The 26897-nt window shown below is 39.2% G+C and overlaps 1 protein-coding gene across 3 annotated transcripts in view; it reads left to right on the forward strand.

Annotated features, from left to right (window-relative positions):
• Positions 1 to 26897, forward strand: part of iqsec3a (IQ motif and Sec7 domain ArfGEF 3a) — a 121448-nt gene that overhangs the window by 14398 nt on the left and 80153 nt on the right. For all 3 annotated transcript variants that reach the window (XM_063500387.1, XM_063500386.1, XM_063500388.1), the window contains exon 2: positions 9341 to 9421. In XM_063500387.1, coding sequence (XP_063356457.1) covers positions 9341 to 9421 — 81 coding nt within the window. The remainder of the gene's footprint in view (positions 1 to 9340; positions 9422 to 26897) is intronic.

The following is a 26897-nucleotide window of genomic DNA, read 5'->3' on the forward strand; positions in this document are numbered from 1 at the left end:
TTCGTACATCTTTTTTCCTTGTACATAACTCATGTCGCTGCTAAAATATGCCCAAACTGACAACACACCATGAAAAACCTGGTTTATATTCAAATGAAGCTTTCAAATGGGCTCAGTGTTCAGACAAAGATTATTACTCATCACATTCGGAAGCTTGGTTCCCACCAACTGGAGGTTTGTTTTGGCATAAACGCAAAGCTTTAGAGTGAACTGGTTTACTGTCAAATGCTGGAAATCACATAGGCTATGATCACACAGAGAGAGTGTATATATAAAGCTAAAATCCTGGAGGTTTTTATTCTTGTTTGAGGGCCTGAATATGCGGATGGAATGTTTTTCCAACTCCTTTGTTAGCTTCATCTTGGAAAAATTGGACTTGCTTTTCTCGTCCATCTCCAGCTCTTTCCGTTTAAAGAAGGCGAGCTAAGCCGCTTGGGAGAGCCCATAAGTCCATGCTGACGTAAACCTTTCAGGGATTTTTTTTAATTCACTGTCTGTATGTGTAGAGGAATTAATATAGCAGGCTTTAAGGTGTGTGTGTGTGAGAAAGAGAGAGAGAGGAAGAGTGAGATCACTGCGTTACTCATAATAGATGCCTGCTTTAGTTTAAGGATAGTTTCCTGCTAATAATCCACTGCACTATCATGTTTAATTTTAATGCCCCAACACACCCCCAGATGCAAGCACTGGGTATGTGTGTTGAATTTATTCGTCACAGAAAGCCTTACACACTTGTAGCCTGTAAAACACGGTGATAAACTAGCACTTAGAGCGGCTGCCAATTTGCCAAATGGAGGTGAAGTATTGCAAAAACATTTTGGGTCTCTATTTTTTATTTAACATGATCAAAGTGCTTCCAATAATACTGCCACAGGATGAGCTGACTTGCGAAATGCATATAATATATTAGCCAACCTAAATTAATCTCAAGGGCTGAGAGGATCGCTATGGCGGTGCAGAGTACCAGTGTTTTCTCTTTTTTTCCCTTCTGTGTGAAGCACTGACAGAGCTGCTTGGCTTTAAAGCCTTTTTTTTTCAATGGAACACATCATGAATGTGCTTTATATAGATTTTTTTTGTTGCTTCATATAGATTTCACCTTGAATTTTAAATCCATTTATGTCACAGTGTAAAATAATGTCAAAAAACAGAAATTAATCCCCTTTAAAGCTAACTAAAAGTCTTCGGCTAGCCTTAATATCTCCCCCCAAGGTTAATTCTTTTTGTATTTACCATGTTTGGCCTTCAGAGGCAGACTCTGCCTAATATGTTATTTCCAGACTGCCAGGACATGCTGTGCGAAACCTAATCTATCAGTTATCACATGCTTTGATCTACCTCCCCCCCCCCCTATACACACAGACCACCACCACTTCGCTGTGAAGTGTATCATTTCAGCGCATGCAGGTTTTTTTTCCGCCTTGAGCCTTCAGCCAGAGAGCTATTGACACAGTAAAGCTGGATTCAACACTGGGAGGAGCGCATCGACAAACACATTAGACACCACAAGTTAAAACAAAATACAATGATACTGCTGTGCGCAAATTGCGCTCTCCCTCACACAGAGCCAGTGTGTGGAAGAGCTTATAAAAGCTTATAGATTTTTTATAGGTGGTATTAGTGAGCTCAGGCCATGAGGGGGGGAACTGAGTCATTGGTGTGGAAGATCAGAAAGCAGGTCATGCGAGTTCAGTTTAATCTTCAGTGCCCGCATTGATCAAACAGTCCGCTACTTGCCGGTGGTGTGTGTGAGTGTGTGTGTGTACAAAACTAGAGGCAAGGATTTGCAGTCTTGCAAATGTTCTAATTCAAACGCGTGGAGAAGAAGTCCTGTTGATGTCTTGTAGAGGAAATTTTCACTTAAGCCTAAACATGGGAGTGAGTGGATTGCCATCAACCGTAGACAGATAGAGATTAATTAGGAAATTATAGCTGCTAGTGTTGTCATATCAGTGCAACTTGTTTCCACCATGAATAGATTCAGGATATATGGTGCCATAGTTAACTTGTACGCAGGGTCAGATATGTGCTATCTCTCTTGCGCAGTCGTCCCTTTTAGAAGTCCCCTCATAAACCAGAACGGTTATAAAAAGCTTGCAAGCTGTTTTGGAAAGATGGAGGCGATAGTAAAACTGAGCAGAGAGATGGTAAAAGTAATGGAGAGAAAACTGTGAGGAGCCAGAGATCAAAGCAGGCAGAGATAGATAAATGAATGAAAGGAAATGTGCTTTAAAAGATAAAAAGAGTTCGTCCTCTTTCCATCCCACATTACCTTCATGTGCAGTGTTTCCCCCCCAAATTATGTGAAATCAAGAGTATGTGTCCTAAGAGTATCGAAACAGTCTGCCTCTGCGTGGATATAGATGTGACTGTGTCTGTGCACACATCAGAGATAACTGATCTGCCTCACACATGCTGTGGCTGTTGTTTTTCTAGAGTTTATTACCTGCATCTGTACATGAACCGATCGGGACACAAAGTCAAAAACATAAACATAAACATTACAGCAATGACTACAATAAAGTAGTAAATTATGTTTATGATAGAACGATCACATAGGCACTTGAGATGGTCATGGCTTAAATAATAAGACTTCCTGTTTAACTCATTCACTTAAAAAAAATCTTTGGCTTTCTTTAGGTGTTCAACTAGGTTCAGGCACCAAAACATCTTTTTCTGCATTGAATTATGATAAATCTGGAGTGATCTTGTCCTCACTAAGCTGTATGTGTCAAAGGCTAATGGTAAAAGAAACCAAGCTAGCAGCTTGACTGAATCATGGTAGTTGAAACTATGGGAACTGACTAAGAAGGGGCTCACTGATCCACAATGAAATAATTCATAAGATAATGATATTTGTGCACGAATGACAAATACCCATATTTGTTAATGATTTAGAAACATTGTAACAATAAATTTAATTGTATTCAACTACCAATTCGTTTATTTAAGACAGCTGTTATGAAAGTGTTAAGGTAAAATGTTTTATGGTGTCACTCAGTGCTTCATGGGGTCACCGTTAGTCAAACTAGCCTTTTAAAAACACCAAAATATCTTGGGTTTTTTGGGTTTGCCGTTCATCCGTATATTTACTTCCACTTATCCAGTTCAGGGTCACACAGGAGCCTGTCCCAGCTGTCATCAGGCAAGAGGCAAGGTATGCACCCTGGTCAGGTCAACATTTTGCCGCAAGGCTAGCACAAAGAGATACCATTCAGTCTCACATCCACACCCATGGCCAATTTAAAATAAACAGTTAACCCAAAAAACATGTTTTTTTGGACTGTGGGAGGAAACCGAAGCCCCCACACCACCATGCTGCTCTTTGCAAGGTTGTAAAAATGGTAATTTCTGCTGGAAAGTCAGGTCAGCCTCTAGTGGTCATTAGTAAAAATGCACATTTTGGCTCTGGCTTAAATTTTCAGCACCAGAGGTTGCTGCTTGTTTTGGACAGAGGCAGATAACTTCCCCCCTCCACCCATTCACAACATTGTGTTAAGGCAAGCAGCTGGTTCCAACTTCATTTCAAGCATATACATACACTGTTTTCATCTTACTCTTGCCAACAATGCGCATAAGCATTAGTTAGAAAATTAATGCAATTTGGCCATAAATGCAAGAAGTGAAGACATGCCAGCCATTGTTTGTGCGACTCTTAATAAAAAAGATTTGCTCTTTTTGAAAATGTCATAGTACAAAAGTGATAAACAGATTTTATTAGGTTAATTAAACATTAATGTAACCCGTCTGAATTGTGACTATCAAAGTGCATATAATTTTTTTAATGGACCTTCAGAATATAAAACCTTTATCTATGTGAACAAGTGGCTCTGCTGTTCCAGCACTCTTACTAATCTGTGTCCCCTCTGAGACCGCCTGTGTTCTGGACCTATTAAAATCGGCCACAGCGGTGTCATGCTCGTTAAGGCGAACACAATTAGAGGAGCCATTAACAATGGAAATTAATTTGCTGTCATACCCTCCCTGTACTGCCTGCTATTGTTGTGTCCCCCCACCCCACTGCCACTCCACCCCAGCCTTGCTTTTTTGAGGCCCTGTCTCCACTTCTTTTTTCTTGACTTTATGGAGCACAAGCAGTACAACAATCTGTGCTTTCATGGCTGAGCCGTTTTGGGAAAGTCCAAAAATGATTATTAATTTTTTTCCCAAGGATGCTGTTTAATGTGTGCAACTATTGCACTTCACAAAGGCACTTCACAGGGAACAGACTGAAGTACTCCTAAGTTGAGCCTGTAGTCATGCTCTTGAAGGACGTTTGGAAGAGGGCGTACAGGTCTCCTTGTGATTCCAGTCAGTGATCAAAAGACTAGTATGCTGTAATAAGGGATTGAGGGATTGTTGCTGTTGTAAATGTTGGCCTTGCTTTCTCACCTTTATGTCTTGATTCTCATCTCTCTGTCCTTCCCTGTGTCCTGGGTCAAGGGATGCGACAAGGCATACGGAAGGCCGGTTGCTCTTTTTACCAGTGACACCCTCTGACAGCAAGAGTAATTGTGCAAATTCTTCTTTAGCTCAACGCGCCCAGAACAGGGGGATGGAGAGTCATCGAGAGTGATGGAAACCAAGTGTTAAAAGGACAGAAGGAAAGGAGCGGAATGGGGGTAGATGTGGGTGTGGGGGGTATTGGAGTAAGAGATGGATGATGGAGACTGGAAGTCAGGAATGTGGACAATGTGAAGTAGCTTCCACTTTGAAAGAGAACTGCAAACTGAGGAAGAAAGAAAAGCAAATGCCCTCAAAGCTTTTTGACATTAAAATTTTAAGTCCTTGCTCTGTCCTCACTATAAGCCAGTATTGCCTTCATCTATGACTGTAGGGCCATTGACTGTTCCAGCAAAGGAGGGGAATGTCTTGCCTTGATGCATTATCAGTAGACTTGCTGGAGCCACACTTTCACTGTCCTGTCAATTGTATTTCTTTCTCTTAGAGGTTTTGATGAACTGCTAATAGTGGAAAATTTCACAGTATTAGTATAATAAAAGCACTTTTACACAGTGAGTTCTTGGTCAGCGGCTTTAAAGACAAATGATCTAATCAGTCTTTCTACTAAAACTTTATGAGAACTCTTTGTTCTGAGAGGAGTATTTTACCATTTCACAGCCCAACCTGCTAATGCATTAGTTTGAAGTGCATGGCCTGACTCTTATAGTCTGTTGGTAGAAGACAAAAATTTCTGCTATTATGATAATCAATTAATTGTTCTCACCCGTTAAAAAAGGAACACGCCATGGCCATCCTGGTTTTGAACTAGAAAAAACAAAACAAAACTGAAAGTGTCAGCAGGAATTTATTATTATTTCTTTTGCAATTTAATATCATTGTGAAGACAAAGAGAGGGAATATGTAATCGGTTCTGATTATTTGTTTGTTTGTCTGTTTGTTAGCAGTCCAGTGTCCACAGCTTTCAAGATATCATTTTTAAATGCTGTGTGACTGTAGACCCTGGTAACAGCTACCTAGATTCTTTAAGCATTTGATCTTTGTCGTCACTGTTGGAAGCAAAGGTCAGCATTCGCCTTGAAAAAGAAAACATATCAAGAGTGTTGTACACAGTTTTTTTTCTCTCAGTATGACGCCACACAACATCACACAAAATATACTACACTAGATTTGAATAAGAATCAGAATCCTTTTATTATCATTAAACATCAGATATTCAGTGAAATGAACAATGCTAACATCAGCATGTTGTAGTATAAACATCATAAAGCATCAAAGTTGAAGTATAGTCTTTGCCCTTCTGGGGGCGTTGCGCTCTCTGAGCGCACTTTTTTAAAATGAAAACAACCGTTTGTTGCACCCATTGTATTGCTCTGTAAACAACTGAACAATTTTTTTCTGCACTTTTTTCATCTGGGATTACTTTTCAGAAACTTCAGTTGAGTTGAGAATAGATGTTTTTTTTCCCAGAGACGCAGTTGCCTGGTCTGTCTCTGTCCATGGTGCTGATTTATTCAAAATATCAACTCTGTGCTTCTGTGGACATCTCTCCTGTGTTACCTCTAAACAGGCAAGAATGGAAAAGGATATGGGGGACAATTATTAAAATGAAACATCATTAGATAGTTTTTCACCTAAGTAATGTTTTTAATCTTGAGTTGAATTTCCTAAAATAAATATGTTACTAAGATTAAAAGAAAAATCCAAACACTGCAATATGTTTTGGATGAGGAATGATATATTCTTTTCCCTGGTTGTTTATTTCATACATGCTATTTTAAATTGATTTGATCATTTCTGTCAGCATACACATCTTTTAAACCATATTCTCCACACCCTCCTCCCCTTTCCTCGTTCCACGCTCACTGACTCGCCGTGCTACCTTAATATGATTTCCTCATCTTTATCTAGGAATTCTGAGGAGCTTGCAGGGATCTCTTTTATCACTCATCCACTCTCAGATTCCTGTGCTTGCCTTTCTTTGCTATAAAAGGAGCTAACTGTGATGCCCTGCAGGAAAATATGTGGCAGAACTACCATAATGGACATAACTGCGTTGCTCTATGTAGTAATGCTTCATTTCGTTGTGGATGTTAGCAAAGTCCTTTGACAAAAAAAGTCTTGCTCAGCAGCTAGTTTGAAGCTCGTACAAAAATTGTATGTAATCTCGTAATCTTGGTGACACTCACTAATGGCTTGGTGTCTCTACTCATTCATGCACTTAACTCAGGGTGAACATGCTCAGAGCTGATTGAACTTAATCTGATCAGCTGTTCTTGAACTGAAAACTCAAAGTTGTCAGTTGTAGACTCAGAGTTTGCTGAACCTGCTTCCTGGAATAGGGCCCAGAGCACTGAACAAATACCATCTTTACTCACATTATAGATACAGTGTAACAATCCTGTGTTAGGCTCCGGGGCAGATATTGTTGTACAAGAGCAAACACAGCATCTCACATTCTCTCACTAAAGTAACATAAAGACAACTGTAATGTCAATAAGCTTGAAACAAAAGAGAAAAGTGACTGGAAAGATCACCTTATAACATCCAAACTCATTTACAGAATATATCATTGAGTAATTTTTTTCCCGTGGACCAGCTTCCAGATATATCACACACACACATATTTCAGTATGAGTGCATAATTTCCACATATAAATGATAACAGTGTTTCAGTCATTTACAAAAACAGAAAAACAAACTACTCACTTATAAGAACTCCAGTTTTGGGGCCTTTTGCTCATCAAAGTCATTTACATCCTGCTCTCTTCTAGCTTTCCTCTTTTGAGCACTACTTTTTTGCTTTGCTTGCCAAACATAATTTAAAATGCCACTGTGCGACTAACTACGCTTAAACAAATTAGACTTCTCCGAAAACAAATTGCTGCACAGTTGACATTAACAGGTTTGTGGCCATTTTGCACAAACGACAAGGAGCAAGGTCAGGAAGTGCAAGTAATATATTTTTCAGCATGGCCCGCCACCATCAATTTTTTTTTTAGAAAAAGTGCCTATTTTAATAAATGGAGTATAAAATGACTGAGTAAGTATTTGCAGGGCTATAATTCAATTCAAAAGAAAAATGCATACTGCATTAAAAAGTTAGGCTTTTGTTCACAACATAGAACAATGACTTAAACATACAGTGGCACTCTTATAATATGCCCAGTTTGCTGTAACATTGTGAATATATGCATTCAGTACAATGTAAAGAAGGTTCCTTCCCACCATCAGACATCACATGATGTGACAGTATGCTAACTTTCAACTCTGTAAGCCTGTTATGAAATGCTTGTTTCAGGCTAAATAAGCTGTTCACGACAGAGTTAATATATCTGAGATTGTTGGCATAACCAAACTAGCCACACAAAGCCACCTGTGAAATGCATTTATAATTTATTTGTATTTTTTTAATAAAAAGGAAGAAAAATGTCCCATAAACAAATTAATATTTAGCAATTGTGAATACTGTAAAAGCCTGAGAAAGTGAATGAGTGCTTATACCAACATTCAAACTATATTGACTCAATTTTGGCCAAAGACATCAGTCTTCATTGCAGTTCAGTGCTAGTGGACTGCTGAAAATCACACTGTCAGCTGTCAGTGCCTCAAATTCAGGCCACTGCTGTCTTCAGATTGCCATCCTAACCAATGCTAGCACAGTGATTTCATGCTAGGGTAATCCTGAAAGTCTCCCCATAAATAAACTCTGTAGCAACACTGAGCTTGGGTTGAGTAAAGCAGTATCTTAGAGAGTGACTCTGAAACACAGACAAAGCAGACATTTCTGGTTGTAAGGACTGCAAGGAGTTGAATAAGGCGAAACAGGGTGCATGCTGGTATCTTGTTTCCCCCGCTGGCATTGGTTTTATTTGATTAGCTAGGAAGCTGGAAATATGCAGGTGCTGGTGGACTACAGCTATGAGACACAGGGCTGATGACTGATGGGAAGCAGATGTGTATGTGGGAAACTAATCAGGTGATGAGCTAAAATGGGAAATCCACAGTGGAAAACCAGTGGGCAGTGAGGAAATGCAGGCTTCAGGATCTCAGGAAACAGATTTTGATGCAAATCATAAGACACTGACGGGATCTTTTAACCACTATGTCGGTCGAAAATTAAAATGCATTCACTGTCTATCTTCTCTAAAACAGCATCCGGATTTTTTAAAAACTTTTTTAGACATTAAAGTTTTTAATGTAGGGTTTGCAAGCTGTTGTCAACATTTTTGTGGGCTTTTAGAGACTGATAAATTCACCTGACTATAAAGGTTTCTCACGTGATACCATCCAACCATGGTCAAAGGTTATCTGCCTTATTTTATATAGTATAACCACCAGTCAAATGAGTTCATGACTGGCTGGTCAGAAAGGAAGGCAGACAAAGATTTAAACAAAAAAAATACTAAGTAATGTCAAACTAACTTTGCAGCACTTAAAACACAGCTACAAGAAAGAGACATTAAACTATATTAACAAACAAATCAACAAACAAAAAACATAAATATATATATATATCAATTACTATAATCATATAAAAAATAATGCATTTTAATGCATTTTAACCAAGCTATGTTTGTAAAGGAAATAACACAGTTCACCCCATTAAGACCATGAACAGTACAGAGGATGGACGTGGGGCTCACACCCCAACTAGCAACTAGGTACACCAACCTCATCCTCTAACCTTAATACTCTGCTACACTTTCATGGTGTTATACATATATGGTGTATAGGGATTTAGCCACTAGCCACGCTGGCTAAGCCACTATTAAAAAGTTGCTGTCATATATAGTGTTTTGTTCTACATTTAAACAATAACTAAAGTTTAAACAAAATCTATGATTGTCTGTTTTGTTTCCACTCTTTTTTCACACAGAAACCCAACAGTACTACACCAGTTCTGCTGCCCAGCCCCAGAGGCTCCTGAGGGGGAGACCTCCACTGCCTGTGTTCCCAGGTAAGATGACTGCATCCTTGTAACATCTGCACAAATGTTTATTTTGTCCCTTTTCAATTTTTTTTAATTTAAGTTTATTTATTTGTTCAACTTTGATTGCAGCCACGTATCATGCATCCTGTTTATAGCAGTGCTGCCCTAGCTACACTAGTCAACACAAGTACCCCAGCAGTGGTATCTAAGTTGAAGTGGTTGTAACTGCTTCAGGTTCTTCCAGGACAAGGTGCATTCCATCCCCTTCATGATCTCATCTATCTTAAATAGCCACCGAGCCACAGAGAGCGAGTCACTCCCCATGGTTTTAAATGTCCTTTGTCACAACAGCTTGGGTTTTGGGTCTTGTTGTGGTTGAGATTGAACTTGTTTCCTGAGTGAATTTAAGATACACTGGATACGATTTGTTATTTCCAGCGACTGTTAGTGCCATGTTTGTCAGGCTACTGCGATAAACACAATGAAACACAGTAATACGATCTATATCAGTAACATCCCATTTTCTGGACAATGGTCAAGTACTTGCGAAAACTGAACAACTGGGAAAATATTACATTGGATTTAGTAGGCAAAGCAGAATGATAATGCTGATGATATCTTTTTATGACAGATTAGCCCATGCAGTTACTTAGTACTGGTGGTAAATTACAAATAGGCTCTTTAATTTAAATCAAGTTTTCCATGTAATTTGAAAGCTCTGAAGTCAGTTTGATGGGGTAATTTACACCCACTGTCCTGGGAAATATGAAAAAACACAGCAACTAATAATTAGCTGCTGTAATGACTGTACTTTTGTAGGACTATTTTGGCTAGGCAGTTTTGAGGACGCATAATAATCAATACTTAATGTTGTACAGGCAGTCTCTAAGACATATAATTAGACATGTAGGAACAAAAAAATTAATGAAAGGCTTTGACAAGGTATTATCTGGCCCCTTTCAAGCAAAATTGACAGTGCCTCCTGGTTATATTTTCCCCAAGTGCACTCTACCACCAGAATTTGAAAGAAAATTATGATATTCATCTAGCCAAGGCACATCAATAGCAATTAAGCCATCCGCCCCAAAATGGTTTGTTTGTTGTTGACTGCACGTGTCACAGAATTGCTTTGCCGCATTGTCTGAGCTTGGCAGAAAATAGCAGATAAGCAAACGCCCATTGATAGCAAATCATAGCCCCTGCAGTGCTGGACACAGTAAGTGGCAAAAGGCTGCAGACCAACACAATCGCACTCTAAATACCTCTCAGGGCTGTGTAGTTGAGAAGCAGAGGAAGGAAGAGTTGTGAATATTATACAAGGTTTATTTGCTGTTTTGACAAAGCAGAAAAATGGGCTTCAGAAAGCCTGCCGACTTACTGAAACCCAACATCTTGTACTGGATCTGTTGTTACAAAAGTCACTTCAGAGCCTTTATTATTTAATACATGCTGTGATTCTACTGGAAGGGATTAAAGGTTCACAGGAGTGACCCTCATGGGTTTAAAACTGGTGAGGGGTGGGGCAATTCAAAGAGCAGAATTGATCAAGTTCACCGGCTTGAACTTTACTTGATAGAGGGTGTTTGGGGCTGTTGTGTTTTGTGATTGTTTTGTGCTTTGGGGCCATTAGCAAAAGGTACAAGCAAAGTGCACAGCAGAAGGTCTTTGCTAACTTGTCAACCCCTCTGTCCCTGCAAAACACCCCCTCCCCTCAGTGCCAGTATCTGAAGCAAACCACTTCAAAGCAGGACTCTCTGGGGCCCACACGGAAAGCAGCTTGTGGTTTTGTTTTGCCCTTTCTCGTTTCTTCTTGTTGTGTCTTATCTGTTTTTGAAAGCTGTATTCTGTTGTCGTTGATTTCTATATGTCCGCATTGTTGTCAGTGATTGGTCGATCATTTACTCACATGGCATCTTCGCATCACATAACTCCACATGGCACCCACGCCTCATTGCATCCATCGTCATTCATGCTCACGTCATTCGGGCTTGTTTCTTCACTGTGGTCACACTAAGTTCAAAAGAGCCATGTATGAATATTACCATGTAACTGAAGTCTTGAGTGTGTTTGTAAAACTGCCATAACACATACTCTGTGTACAGTAGGGTCTTTCCCATGTTGGAATCTGGTGCGCCTCCTTGTCGACACATGTATTGCATCTGTGTTCATGTGAAAAAAGGAAGTTCTTATCATGTTGCATGCTTCGGCTTGGCAGTGATCAGAACATAGCTCCCTGTCTGTGTGTGTGTGTGTGTGCTGATGTACATGTGTGAGTGGCTGCGTTTCACTTTGGTACACACATCATGGATTAATTAATATGCATGTAATGCAGAAAAATATACAACACTGTCCATCTAATCAACAAAGACATCCATAATAACAGACTGCCCTATCACTTGTAACGAACACTTTGATTTCTTACTCGTTTTTCTTTACACCGTGCTATTCAGAGTTACATATTTTTTTTCCTTGAGAACTGACTACATTCTTCGTGGCATAGATTCAACAAGTTTCTGAAAATATTCCTCAGACAGTTTGCTCCATATTAACAGGATAACATTACAACTTAGCTCCAGAATTGCTGGCTGCACATCCATAATGTATATCTCTCATTCCACCGCATCCCAAAGGTGCTCTTCTGTTGCCGTAGCCTATCTGCTTCAAGATTGGGTGTGTTTACAGATGCTCTTCTCCATACCTTGGTTGTAATGAGAGTTTATTTGGGTCAACTCAAAGGAGGATGACCTCTGACATCACCAGGGCATTTTTGCATAGATAGCTTCCACTTTACTGGATATTTTCTCTTTTTCAGACAGTTCCAGACTTTAAAGATGATTGGGTGGGGAAATCCCAGGCGATCAGCAGTTTCTGAGATACTCAGAGAAACCCGTCTGCTACCAAAAACCATGCAATGTTCAAAGTGACTTAAAAGACGTTTCTTCCCTGTTCTTGAGCAGGTTGTCTTGTCCAAGCCTACCTGCCTAAGTACACTGAGTTGCTGCCGTGTGATTGGTTGATTAGATATTTGACATAATAATAAACTGGCTAATGAGTATATGTTTGTAACTCTATCAGGGAAGGCTGTAATTCAGAAATCATGAAACTTTTAGGAGATAATCCTTATATTTTTGACTTACCTCTGTCTTGATGATGATGATGCTCATTTTGAATTTAATGCCAGGAGCACCACTTATTGTGTGTGCTGACATACATGTTTGTAGTAGTATTTCACTATGGTACACATGGCATAGATTAGACATAATGCATAAAATGCAGGAAAACATACAACATTGGCGATCAGCAAAGAAATCCTTAAAAATAGGCTGCCATGTCACTTGTACTGAACACTTGGATTTCTTACTTGTTTTTTTTCCATACTTATAATCCTTAAGGGTGAAGCATGCCATATATGCACTCACCAACCACTTCATTAGTTACACCTATTTCTATTGGGTTGGATCTTATTTTGCCTTCAGAACTACCTTAATTCTTCATGGTGTCGATTATGTTTGTTTAACTATGGGCTACTTGAGCTTTGAGTTTTTTGGCTTTTTGATAAATTAATAACAATACAATTATGTCAAATAAGGTCAGCTTGAACTTATTGGCAATGAAGCAGTGGGCGTACAAGCTGACATTCTGTGGAGGATTATTCATGGTATGCATGACATGAGAGATAATCGAAAATCACAAATTACATTTAATCTAAAAATATTGGTGTCATGTCTGTCTGTCGTGATTTGACAGAGTTATGACTCTGACGAGGAGTGTGAAATCTGATGCAAACTGCAAATGGTGCAGACTATACTGAAACAAGAGCGAGTTGTCTTCAGTGATAAAAGGGTTTCACAGCAGAAAAGACCTCATTAACATATAAAAAAGACAACTCATTGCCTCGTTGTGCATTGCCTCCGCTTCGGGATGAAGCCTTCGTTCACTCACTAAACCTGACAGACAAAGTGCAATCATTGATGTTTCATTAGCACCGCTCTTTCTACTCTGAGTAATTCAAGCCTCTGTGTCAGAGGGGTCAACTTAGAAAAGGGCAGCACCATGAGCCTCTATAAGAACTAATTGTACTGATTTGAAGCTTTGTTTGCTCTTGGTTTGTGCACGTCTTTACCTAAGGAGTTTTTTTCTGATTAGCCAGGAAGCAGGGAATACACAGGCATTCACAATGCTGTGTATATAGCATCATTTAAATGAGTGGAAAGTTGAGAACTGAAAAGGAAAGTGAAGATTTTACTGTCACATATAATGAGGACTCTAAGGAGGCTGGAAATTCATTGTGACAGTGTGGTCACTCTTGCCATGCATTAAGGAGGCCCCAGAGGGTTTAGAGACGATAGGTGATCTGTATTCGGGGTCACAAAGTCAGATATATAATCAGTCATTGGAGGGGGTGATTGGAAGGGATGGCCACAGCCTTTCAATTAGTAGTGTGAGCCATCTTTTGTTGGAGTGTGCTAAACTTGCACTCGGGAGTACTGTTGATACTTTTACAGTCCCATAGGGTACCTTAAGCTTAACTTTCTGCTTTCCAGCAGAACTGAGAAGTGCTGTAGTCAACACACAGGGCCTCGGGAACCTAATAAATGGAAGGAAAACATGATTATTAGAATATTGCAGCACAGAGAAAGGCACAGCAGAAGATGGCACTCGGAAAGATCCCCAATGGACAAGCTGCAGGTAGAATTTGCTGTGTGTACAATGATTGAGTTTTATTTGAGTCTCTAAGCCTGTAACTACAAATGCATACCAATCTTGAAATCTCAGCTAGTCAGCAGCCTATAGTCAATTGGTTTGATCTGAATGGAAGCACAACAAAAAACAGTATGCACTTCCTCTTAAAAACCCCTCCCAGAGCATACATTTATATTCACACTTTGATGCCACAGTGTGAAGTTTACTCAAGTGTTTGGGATCATATCCAAAATCATTTGTTACAAATGTTACAGGGAATCTGCACTCTTGCTTCCAAACTATTTGTTCATTTATTTGTTTAATTATTTTTTGCAGAAGGTGCTAACAGTAGTGCTGTTCTGTTCTGTTGTCAGCAGGTACATGGGTGGTGTTGCTACTCCCAGTAGATCAGTGACAGTACACTAACTTTCTGGACTCTGCTCTGCTTAATAAATTGCTAGACAGTGTTGATTATAATCGTCACCTAGAACTTATAAAGGCATTTGTGCAATTTCTGGCAGACTGACAGCCTAATGCAGCAGGGATGTCCCAAACACAGAGCCACCATAGAGACCGCACACAGAAAAGACTAAATATATAAAATATTAGAGACACTATTGAAGTACATTCAACATTTAGTCCTTGTTTGTTTTCTTTCATCCGTCATAAAAGACCAGATCAGTTGGAAAAGATAAATGCAACTCATATATCAAACCATGTTTCCCACAAAATGTCACATGTCAGTGTCAGTCAGTGTCACTCATGCTGAGTTTGAAATATGAACTGCTTTTGCTTTGTTAGGTATACTCCATATTACTTTGTTCACTTTTTTTTATTTATTTTTTTTTGCTCACTTAGTCACAAATACAAAGCACCCATAAAGAAAAGTTAAACATGTTCTGCCATAATAAGTTGTTCCATTATGTTGGATTAACAAAGAAGTGACACCATGAGTGCAGTGAGTCACCAGTTTGATGACCTTCCCCTTTCATGCTAGTGCAGATGACTGTGAGTTAATTGATTCCCAGCTTGTTGTTAAAAATAAAGTCATTGTGTGGAGAATCTCAAGGGAGCTAATTTATCTGTTTAATGAGTGAGCTGTCACTTGTTATGTTATAATAAGCGTAGGCAGTTACTTTAATAGGGCAAACGAAATAATATCGGAGCAGGCCTTTATTGCATGTTCTTGACCATTTTCTGCAGTCAAGCAGAGGAACGAAATCTCGCCTCTGTTAAAAGCCTGTTTCAAACATGTGTCTGATTGTCTTATTCTGTTGTGGTAAACTAAACCATCATTTGAGGAAATATGGTATAGCACTGTTTGGCACTATATTAGTTCTGTGCTATTGCTCCCGTAACAATCCTTCAATAATCATTAAAAAGCCACACTATAATAGCAACAAACTGAATTAATACTTGGAAGATAGCTATATATTTTTTTATCTGAGATTATTTCTTTTCATTTACACAATTTATTTAATGATTTGTTTTTCAAAGCATATTTTAATTATGCAGCCAGCTATAATACATTAGCAGAGCTTGCAGATGGTCAGATTTATCACACCGAGCACTTTGGTAAATCTGACAACGCCTGCTGTTTTGACAGTGTTTATCTTAGAAAGCTGGTGAATCCAAACAAGGGGGCTCTTGCTTTCTTAACAAGCTTAGAAAGCCAGATACTTTAAAAAGGCATGGAAAATGATTTTGATATACCGCTGTCTGGCCTTGTAGGGAAGGAGAATAATGTCAATACCAGTTAAGACCTGCAGATGTAGGCGTTGCAAGTGGTGAGCTTCTTTCAGCGACATTATAAGAGAATGACATACTCCTCCAAGAATCCTGAACTGAAGTCAAGGGGAGATTACCACAACTTTATAACTTCCAAGGAAGAAAGAGTTTTAAAAACCTTGTAAAATACTTCAAAATAACAGTTCAAGTAAATGCCCAAAAGCATTCAAAGGTAACAGCAAATATTTCGTTTTTAATCAAACAAATTTCATTCATGCATTGCAGTTCACCACAATTAGCATAAAAATGCAATTTTCATTCTTGCAATATAAAGCCATTTTACTGTAGTTAAACCATTTAGGGCAAAAAATATGGCACAATTTATTAAATCTGAGTGCTGTCACTTTTTGTCCTTGTAAAAGAAATAGCACAGCTCAAGAGACACAATTTTCCTGTCGTTGTTGTGTCATGCTGGAACCGTAATGATGATGCTGATAGGTTTGTAAACACTCTTTTGGTCCCAGAGTTAAAAATAAACTGACCAGTCAGCCTTTGGCAGGTGACGGCACACATTTTTGGCACGATATGTGATCGTGTTGGCAATTCGGCTGCCGAACAGACTGCTTTTCCCCACCACTTCACAGTGCTTACAGGAAGACTGACACATTGCTCACTATCTAAAGCCCCTTTAAATTAGCTATCCTGCAGTGCATCTTACAAGTGACATGCACAAACATACACACACGCACACCAACATCTTAATGAGGTATCCAATGCTAATTAGCTTACACAATCTGCCATTTAATTTTCAGAGAGCAAATTAGCTTCTTCGTGAAGTTTCATCTTAATGAACACATGACAATTAAAAAGAGTTTATTTAAGGAAGCTGTTTGGTTTCTTTTGTTTTTTTGGTTGTTGCTGGGCAGTATCTCTATTCCGCCATCCAAAATTTAAATGTCTGATTTATAGATAAAATTAGACCCAATCCTTTTTTAAATCCCATAGCCTAATCAGAATTTACAGCCTTATCTTTTATGATGGGTTATAAAGAATGATTAAGTAGAGAAGAGGAAGGGTCACACCTTGCAAGCATATGACTTTAGAGAAATATAAAAAAGAAGGACAACACATTTGGGTCATTGCCCATCCAATGCCCTTTATCGCCAGCACTAATAAAACAAATGCCACGAGTGGTTAAGATGAAGCAGACACCCCGAGAGATGGCACTGGGGAGAATTATGGTGTTTCAGCGGGAAATTAATTCACCTCAGATCATGGCATGAGTAAGACAGCTGTGTCATCTCAACAAGACATCTTTTTTCTGTAATTAATCACTGGAATTAATAATAAACTACACTAATTACCGGAGTCCTGCTGTCTGCCAAATGGAAAGGTGAGGCGGCATGAATAAGGACACAACAGGTTATGCTTTGCCACTTTGGGGAGAAACCCAAATAGAGTTTCTATCTGTTGAGAGAATCTGGCAGGAATACAGGGACCATGACGCATTGAGGTAGACAGGGGAACTCATTCAGTGATTGATCTGTTTTGTTGGAGGACGTTCAGGGGCATGTTAAAAAGTATGCCTAGAGCCTCTTTTTTTTTGTCATTCAGGACTTGGCCTTGAGATGCGTGGGGGAAGTGGGGCACATGCTCTCATCAGCACACCTATTCGAGGCTGAACTCGTTAAAGTGTGAGATCGCAGATGCTTTTGTCCTCACACGCGGCGCTAGTCTCACCTGTGCAGCTGCGAATGAAATTTCACACGTGGTGTCCTTAATCATCAAATTTCCTTCACCCTCTTCACACCATAATTTAATATTTGTCCTCCCCTTCTTCTGCCTCTGTCTCTTTCTGTGTTGCCTGCCATGGCTGGGCTACCGCGTTGCCTCGGCTAGCGAAAGTGACCTTGTCGGCAGTCGTCATGGGAACAGAGGGCACAGCAGAAACATACAGCCTAGCATTCAGATACCTCCTGAGTGTCTAAGCATTCACATGCATTGATCCTCCTTTTTAAGGAAAAAAAAAACTTCCTCGTTATAAGCCTTAGCTTTTTATTTTCCTGTCTTTCTGTTGCCATCTTCCCATTGGCGTAAAGGGCTTTGCCTCTTGGCCAATCAGAAGCACTCTGTCAGTGTCATTATCCTCTGGGGTCCATCCATTCAGCTGTTGGTTTTGTTCCAGTTTATTCCTCTTTAAACACATCCTCTGGGACTTGCGCAGCCTAAATTCGCTTGAAAATTGAAATACAGCATTGTAAATGAATGAAAGGAGCTTTAAAGTGTGCGAGTGCTTGGAGTAATTTCTAATTAAAGTGATGCTCCGACTAATTTATTTTCACCCTAAGGCCTGCTTAATGCAAAACAGCTAAGACACCAGATCTCTTCTTGCTCAGCTGCATGATCAGAGATGTTGTGCACTTGTTTTGTCTCATTTAATATACACAAGCACACAGAAAGAAGACTCTTAGACTTTGCATGGTGCATTCGTGCACAGTGTCGTGTCAGCCTGTAGGTACTCATGGATTCTTCTGATCTGAGAGTTTCTCCTCCTCTTTTCTCTTGGCTTTGCTGCTTATCTCAGCATTGTGAGGCAAGTGGAAGGTTTTATTGCAGAGGAGATTTAATAAAACCACAACATTTTGATGAAGTTGCTGCAGGATCTTTCATGCACCCAGTGCCTGCGTGTGTTTGTGAGTGTGCCTGAGCTTTGAAATGTTTGCATCTCAGTGTGTATCAGCAATCTTTTAAGTTTCAGCCGTTGTGTAAATGCCAAGGCCGGGTCCTTAGATCTTCCCTGATGCATGCAAACTGCTGTGAAAGCCAGAATGCTGACAGTAATGCAGCAGATTGACACTTTTAAAGAGGCACTCTGAAATAAAAGACAGTAGATAATGAAAGTTAGTTTACAGGTCATTTGGAGTGCAGCTCCGTCTTTTAAAACTGTTGAGTCAATTTACCACTCGAATGATGTCATAATGATGTCAGCTAACTGAAGATTTGCCTAGAGGAAAGGGTTTAGGTAAAAAATTGTTTGTGTTTAGTCTATTTTACTGTATATTGTATATATCTGGTAAGAGTTACTTCTCGGATAAAGATGTCACATGAATATATGACCATCTTTTTGACTGCAGTCCATTGTCCTACTCTTTTTGTAGTTTTGGGTTTTTATAGTAAACCAGTTTCTAAATGGCCTATTTTTTTTATTTTGTCTTGTTCCAAAAAGACACTGGACCTCGTTTACTAATATGTGCATGAAAATGTTCTTACCCCACACAAAAAAATTTGCAAATTTAGCATTGGATTTATTAAATCTGCACGGTGTTCCTTAAGAAACTGAAACAACTGTGTCCAAAGAGGAAGACTAAATAACAGAGTTTTTGAATATTGTTTCCCCTACGACAGTCAGTGTGACTCAAGTAAAAAAAGACATGAAAACTATCAAAGCTGATATGAAAAAGACTAACAGATTACAAAGAAAAAAACCAGGAGCACATGATTTGTCAGCCTTAGATGAGAAACTCACCAAAAAGAACAAGACAAGAGTGTAAGTGATGAAATCCAGCCATGATGTGCCACTTTTTGTAAAAATCAAAATGATATACAGAATTTAAAATGAGATAAGATGGGATTTAATTATTAATCTTCTAATATAATTCTTAGCATTTTGTGATTCATAGTGTTTTGGAAAACGGTACATAAAAGAAATAATAATAATGACATTAGTAATAAATATTATCATTGTTATTATGTTAAAAATAATTGTGTACGCACTGTGAGTAAATGAGGCCCTTTTTTCTCCTAAACTCAGCAACTGAGAGAACCTCAAGCTGCTACAAATAAAACACATCCTAAGCAGGAAATCATAATTCTGTATGATAAATGGATCATATTTCTGCTGCAGAGCCAGTGCTTCATTTTGCTGGAAATTCTTCTGTAATCAGTCACAAATGCAACATTAATTTTTGATTTTCTATATAGGTGGAATGTGAAAAAGGAAACAAAAAAAATACCTAATACAGGGCTTTCCAACCCTTCCTGATTTGATCATACGTTACCACTCTTTGACACATGTTTGCAATGGCTCTGGTCATTTCTAGAAACTGGCTCACACTTCCCTGGAGGCACAGCAACTGCCATAATATCTACTAAAATATGCCGCAGGATGACTTGTTATGCAGGAATAACCATTCTGTGCTGGCAGAGTCACCGCAGGGAAATAATACAATAAATATACATTTTCCTTAATGTTTTCCATTTTTCTGAGAAAAAACCGAGGCGGTCATCATGAGCTGAATTTCTATTTCGATTATGGTGCCTTTGGTTCTCAAACTGAATACAGATTATTGATTCACATGCACCTCAGATGGATGCGGTGTTCTCGAACCCCATCCTATAACTTTCGATAATAAAGATTTTGAGTACAATGTCAGAGCTTTATGATATATAGGCTTGTGAAACTTAGTACCCCTCTTTTTCCCACTATCTTACAAATCCCCTTACACACACCTGCAAGCGCACAGATCCACACGATGTGCTCTGGCAGCACTAATGCTTTCCTTTTGTTGCTTTCTCCTATTAGTGTTGATCATTTGAGCGGTCCCAGAATGTCCATAGTTCTATTTTAGAGACAGGTCAACAGTCTGACGGTGCTGTGATAAAATGCACATTGCGAGTAGGTGATTGTCTGTGCATGCAAGAGACACTGTGCGCTGACTGGAAATAAAAGGGAGCACAATATCCAAGGATAATTATCTGATCTCTGCATGTAGCTGTCCCTCTAAATTCGTCTGCAGCTCCCCAAATGGACAAAGCATTTCCCCTCTGGACAGCAGGGGGTGCTGATGAGGAGCAGACGGTCTGCCAGTCAGAGACATCTGTCTGTCCACATGCTGGCTGCACATTTTGTCCTGACCTTTTAGTTTTTGGCCATCTGCCTATATTTTTTAACCACCACCTTCCCACATATAGCAATCTTTGCTCCGTCTGTTAAACTGTTTAAATTTGAGTCCAGTGGCCATCACTTTTTAACTTATAGTTAATGTAATCTTCTTGCCTTACTGTGCAAATAACCAAACAAACAAAAAAAACTGCCAAATTTCCAAAAAGCAGACATCTGGCACTTTCATTTGCCCTGCCCATCTGCTCCAGAGGTAACTGAGAGGACAGAGTGTGGGCTGTTTATCTCTGTCAGCTCAGATTAACAATCTGCTTCTTCCTGCAGGACATGTCAGGTACTACGGTACTAAGATGTTCTAAGAAAGTGAGCTTTGTTCTAACTTGGTCCTTCCAAATTGTTATTATTATTAGTAGTAGGAGTAGTATGAGTAGTATCTTAAATCAGGTTCTTCATATGGAAATGAATTTGATTACTAATTGGGTATATTAAAATGTTAATCTAAATTAGTTTAAGTAAAAACAAGAAGGTGTTGGAAATAGCATTAGTATTATTCTAATGTCACCATACTTTTCAATGTTGGTTTTGAATATTTCTGATTTTAATGTGTGAATTTGATGTGGGATTGATTTGAATCGTGTGTCAGGTTGGTAAATATTTTTGACTGAGAACGGCCAGGTCGGAAATGGAAGGATGAGATTAGAGAACGAAATTCAGAATAAAAGACAATCTAGTGACATATTGAAGTGATAATAGTTAGCTAGTAAATATAGTTAGTTGGTAATACGTTATGAGTAAAACTGATTCTACCTCAGTAATATTTTAGGATTTTTTTTTCTTTAATTAGTGAGTAATTAAAACTACTGTAAGTAGGAAAGTAGGACACTTGATTGACGTATGATCTGGTGTTAAATATATTAGATGGTTACCTAGGCAACTGCAGCCAGAATGTCTGTTAGCCACTACCAAAGGTTGTATTATGAGCAAAGTGATTTGTAAGCATAGAGCTCCAAAATTCCATGATCAGTGAGGTGGCCTGTTGTTAAATCTCCGACTCTTAACCAGTGTTGGGCAAGTTACTTTGAAAAAGTAATTCAATTATAGTTACTAGTTACTTCTTCAAAAAAGTAACTTAGTTAGTAACTGAGTTACAATATTCTAAAAGTAATTAATTACTTGAAAAGTAACTATTGTGTTACTTTAAAAAAAAGTTTAACCCTCTGGGGTCCAGGGTATAACTGGCCATTTTAACTACTTTTGATTTTCCCTCCACATTTCACCTTTAAAAACTATTTACTTTGCCTTGTTTGGTATCATCCTTTTCAGCACAACCTCATGTGTCTGAATTTACAGTCATGTTTTCATTTTGACATACTGTATTAACACGATTGATCAGTAGCGGTTTTAGATACGGGCGACACGGGCGGTTGCCCAGGGCGGCATCGTGGTGGGGGGCGGCATCACGGGCATCAGCAAAAAAAAAAAAAAATTGCTCGTACTCATGCTGCCCCGACATCATGCCAGCGCATATTGGGGATGGCATAGGTACCGATCGGGAGTAAGGGCGCCCTTACTCCCATTTGCTGGGAGTAAGGGCGCCCTCCGTTTGCGAGGTGCGCCTGCTCCTTGCGGCACAGGGAGGAGAGGGCGGGGCGGCGGGGGATTCTCTGGGTGGCTGGAGCAGCATCTAATAACCAACTTGCAAAATAAAACAAAATAAAAACAAACCAACAACACGAAAACAGCAGACATCATGATACAGACTTATAATTTGCACCGATGTTTTTTCGAAATTCTATACGCGAAAAGTGAGCGCGAGAGCCCTCGGTGCGCCTGCTCGCTGCTGAAGTCAAAGTAAACTTTATTGTCATCTCCGCTACAGTCCAGTATATAGAGAGACGAGACGACGAGGCTCCAGTTACAGCAGTGCAAGTAAACAAACAATAAATATAAGAAGAGTACGAAAATAAATATACACTTTAGGACTCGGGGTAAAGGGATCAATAACAATTTAAAATGTATATTTTATATTTTGTTGATTTAAAGTCTCACACACAACCCGTTTTCAAAGTTTAAAAAAAAGAGAAAAGAAGAGGAGGAGTTTATCGACTTCCTCAGTCGCTATAGAGGCCGGGGATTGAGCCTGCCTATTTGCCTGACGCGCTCTCAACTGTACGCAATAATGCGAGAGGTGGAATTGCTTGCTTGTTTATTAAAGTGCTTGAAAAGTAAAAGTAAGGAAATTATGTGGGTTACAGTTCCTCCAAGAAGAAATGGTAAAAATAGTAACAGACTAAACTCCAAACAATATATACAATAATATAATATTAATTAGTCAGTGTCAATTGTTGAATTGTCCTGTTCTCATTGTATGACGAATTATGATGTCTGTTTGGTAGCCGTTTGCATACTATGCATACTCTCTCTCTCTTCATATATAGGGTCATATATGTGTGTGTGTGTGTGTGTGTGTGGGGGGGGGGGGGCGCCAGAGGGCGTGTTCGCCCGGGGCACCAAACAGGCTAGGACCGCCACTGCAATTGATCTAAAATCAGACAAAAACCATAAAATCAGAGTAGAAAAAGTTATATTTTTTACTGTAACAACCACAAACATCTTTAATGAATCATATTTCATAACTTTAAATGCAACTATAAATTGTCAATTTTAAAATCCTATGCACAAGTTTACTTTTACCCTTTTTTTAAATAACCATTTCAAACTATTTACAGAACAATCAGCTGTTCTGCATTCAATAAGATATTTGTGCCACTCCAAATATTTCTGTCCACTATAAAGGAGAACATCACAGCCTGATACCTGCAGGTCTGACAGCAGCAGGTGTATCACTCCTGTTTCTACCTGGAGACAGCAGTCGCCTCATTGTTCTGACACACAACACAAAACTATCCACAACACTACACACTAACTACACAAGACAACACATTAACTACACACTCCAAACTCGCTAAACGTCACAAATCTCTCACATCTCAAAACTCGCTCTCTCTCTTTTTCTGCTCTCTCTCTCTCTCTCTCGCCGTCACTCCTAAAACTTCCGCTGTTTGTTTTTTTTGTTTTGGTCATAGGCTGAGAGTGCTTGCTAGTGCTGTCCTTAGACAGTAAACGTGACCAAACTATTGAGGTAAAAACGCCGCGTATATATTGTTTATCATGACTCTGGTTTTACGTGGCCTATCAACATAATTTATAAACTGGTATATATCACCTTGTTGCTTTGTCTTTAAGTGGTCATGTGATTGACTTACCACGAATACTTTATTCTTCCTCAGTCAAACAGCAGCACTCATGCGATTGTTTTGCCCCCTTAGCTCCAGGTGTTGTGCTAGACAGTGATCGTGATTGCCGTCCGCGGGAGCGCGCGCAGCTGCTTAAAGCTGTAGCGTCCAGATTACTTACAGCTACTTCCGTGCAACTGATATAAGATGCGGTAAGCTGAACACAGCTTCAACCGTCTGTTTGTTGAAAAATAGTAACGGACCGCGTTTCCTTGTTAGTAACTAAAACGGCGTTGTAACGATAGGAATAGTAATTAGTTAGATTACTCGTTACTGAAAAAAGTAACGCCGTTAGTAACGCCGTTACTTGTAACGCCGTTACTTGTAACGCCGTTATTCCCATCACTGCTCTTAACTGACTTCATACTTGGTATGACATTATTATGCTTACTTATTTTCCCCAGTCAAAGGGCAAGCCATGGTGGAGGTATTTTTTTAACTGCTGCCTGGTAGTGTCCTTTTGTCTGTCAACAAGACTACCCAGCTAATTTTCATGAAACGTATTGGGAAAGGGGGAAACATAAGCATAGGAAAAACCCATAATGCAAGTATGGATCACTTTATCTAAAATGACAAAATAGGGCATAGGTATTAATGGAGGAATGTGCTCTCCGAACTCCTTCCTAATTAATTACTGTGAAATTTAAAGTTCCAAAAATGGCAGTTCCCCTAATGCCCACTCCAGGCTGGGTCCAAAGCGAGTCAGTCCCCAAAGACTCCATGTTAAAATTCCCAACTTTACATCATTAAGTATTCATCATGATTTTTTCCCCTTTTGGATGTCCTGTAAGACTCACCTACTCTAACTAAATTCACTGAACTAGACCTCCTTGCCATGCTGGTGACTTTCAGAACATTTAAATTAAATAACCTGACAAATAATATGGCCTGCTGTAAAGTATAGCCTGTCTTGGGAGTTAGTGCTTCAGTTTCAGTAAGTGAGGTTCTACCATTTTGTTAGTCTGTTATTTATTGCTAGTCTGCATGTATGTGTGTCTTTGCATTGTACCACTACAGTTTATTGATCCATAAACTCCACCAATCCATCCAATTCAAGATTGCAAGGGGAAGCTGCAGCCCATATGTCATAGGGTTGTCAAAGGGCAAGAGGCAGGGTTCACCCTGGGTACACACACACACACACACACACACACACACACACACAGAATCATTCATATACACCAGTTAGAATTACCAGTTAACCCAATATGCATGTCCCTGTCAAAGTGCCTGGAGAGAATCCACAAAAACACGTAGAGAACATCTAGACTAAACACAGTTGCTGATGCAGCTTGCTATCAGACTTGCTAGCAATAGGGAACTTTGGACACTACCCTGTCTTGCATATATGTTCACTTATTACACAGAAGAAAACAATATTTTCGCAGTCAAAGCGCTAATTCATATTCAATTTACTGTTTTTTAAATGAGTACTGTATATCAAACTTTTATATACAGTCTAAAATATAATACAGTCCATCACCTGATGGCCAACCAAGCCCAATAGGACTCCTCCTTCAGCTTGATGCCTCCCTTCTGGAATTACTACCATGATGGGCACCGACCACCTTGCGGCCACAGCTCCTTGCAGCAGCCTCAGGTATAGAGGTGCAGGACATCCATTCTGACTCAATGCCTCCATCAGAATGCTTTCGAAGATCTCCCGAACCAGGGCCTCTGCCACGTGTCCCCAGTTCACCCTCACTATACGTTTGGGTGTGCCAGGTCTGTTTGGTATCCTCCCTCGCCACCTGATCCAACTCATGGTGATCAGTTGATAGCTCAGCACCTTTCAAGAACATACACCTGCGGATGTCCAAGCTGTTTGTTGAGGTCAGTATTTCTTAACCTCACCCACTAACTCAGGTTCCCTCCCCAGTGTCCCCGGAGTTGACATTCAGTTGTCCCGCTCATCAGCCTCGAAAGCCCTGACTGCCGCAGAACGCACAATAATGTCATGAAAGCATTTTTAAAAAAGGACCACGCAAACATGGCCAATAACGTTTCATTCTAAATGTCTTCTCTACACATGTAAAATGAATTCATTTTCTTTCATTTTAAATACAAGGTGTCTATATACCTTTGAAATGACCTGCAGAATGATTTAGACACAAAACAAATTTCAGACAGTATGGTACCTCTAAATTAAGTTTGTGGGATATGATCTTTCAAGAAATGCAGACGAAACTGTTGTTGTTTGTATTTATTTAAACAGCAGGTCTTGTAGAATTTACTGGAGTCAACACCAAGTACTACTGGAATTCCTTTGAGGACAACAGCAAAGTACAAGTCTAATAGCAGAAGATAGAAAAGATCAGTAAAAAAAAAAGACTATTTCCCCAAGCTAAAGCACAAATCAAACGAGAGGTAAAATGGGTTGGTCTAAAGTATGATTCCTGAAGACACTGAAGATTAGGAATATATTAGAAAACCAAAATATTTACCACTTATTTGACGTTTTTCTGTCCAACAGTTGCTTTTCTAGACTTGCAAGATATTGATGTAATGTGGGGAGAGCTGGTCTAGAGGGTCAAAGAAAGTTAAAAAAAAAAGAAAAGAAAAGATATTTAGAAGACAATATGATTTTTAATGGCTGTGCATGGAAACAGAAAGTGCATATAGTACTTATTGATAAAAATAGACATTTAAAAACATCATCTACTGCTATGTCTGAATGTGTGGTATTGCCACCTTTGGTTTAGAGACACGTGTTTTTAAAAAAGATGATCTAAATTAAATGTAATTATTGCAAGTTTATTAAAAGTCAACTTCCAATACAGACAGTTACTTTATTTTCAACTATAATCCAACCTAGATTTGAAACACACATCAACAGGCCACTAAACTGGTTTTAAATTTGGCTGTGACTTTTCATGACAAAACTTGCTGTACAATT

Source organism: Pelmatolapia mariae, linkage group LG17 (genome assembly GCF_036321145.2).
Source record: "Pelmatolapia mariae isolate MD_Pm_ZW linkage group LG17, Pm_UMD_F_2, whole genome shotgun sequence".
In the NCBI taxonomy this organism is placed as follows: domain Eukaryota; kingdom Metazoa; phylum Chordata; class Actinopteri; order Cichliformes; family Cichlidae; genus Pelmatolapia; species Pelmatolapia mariae.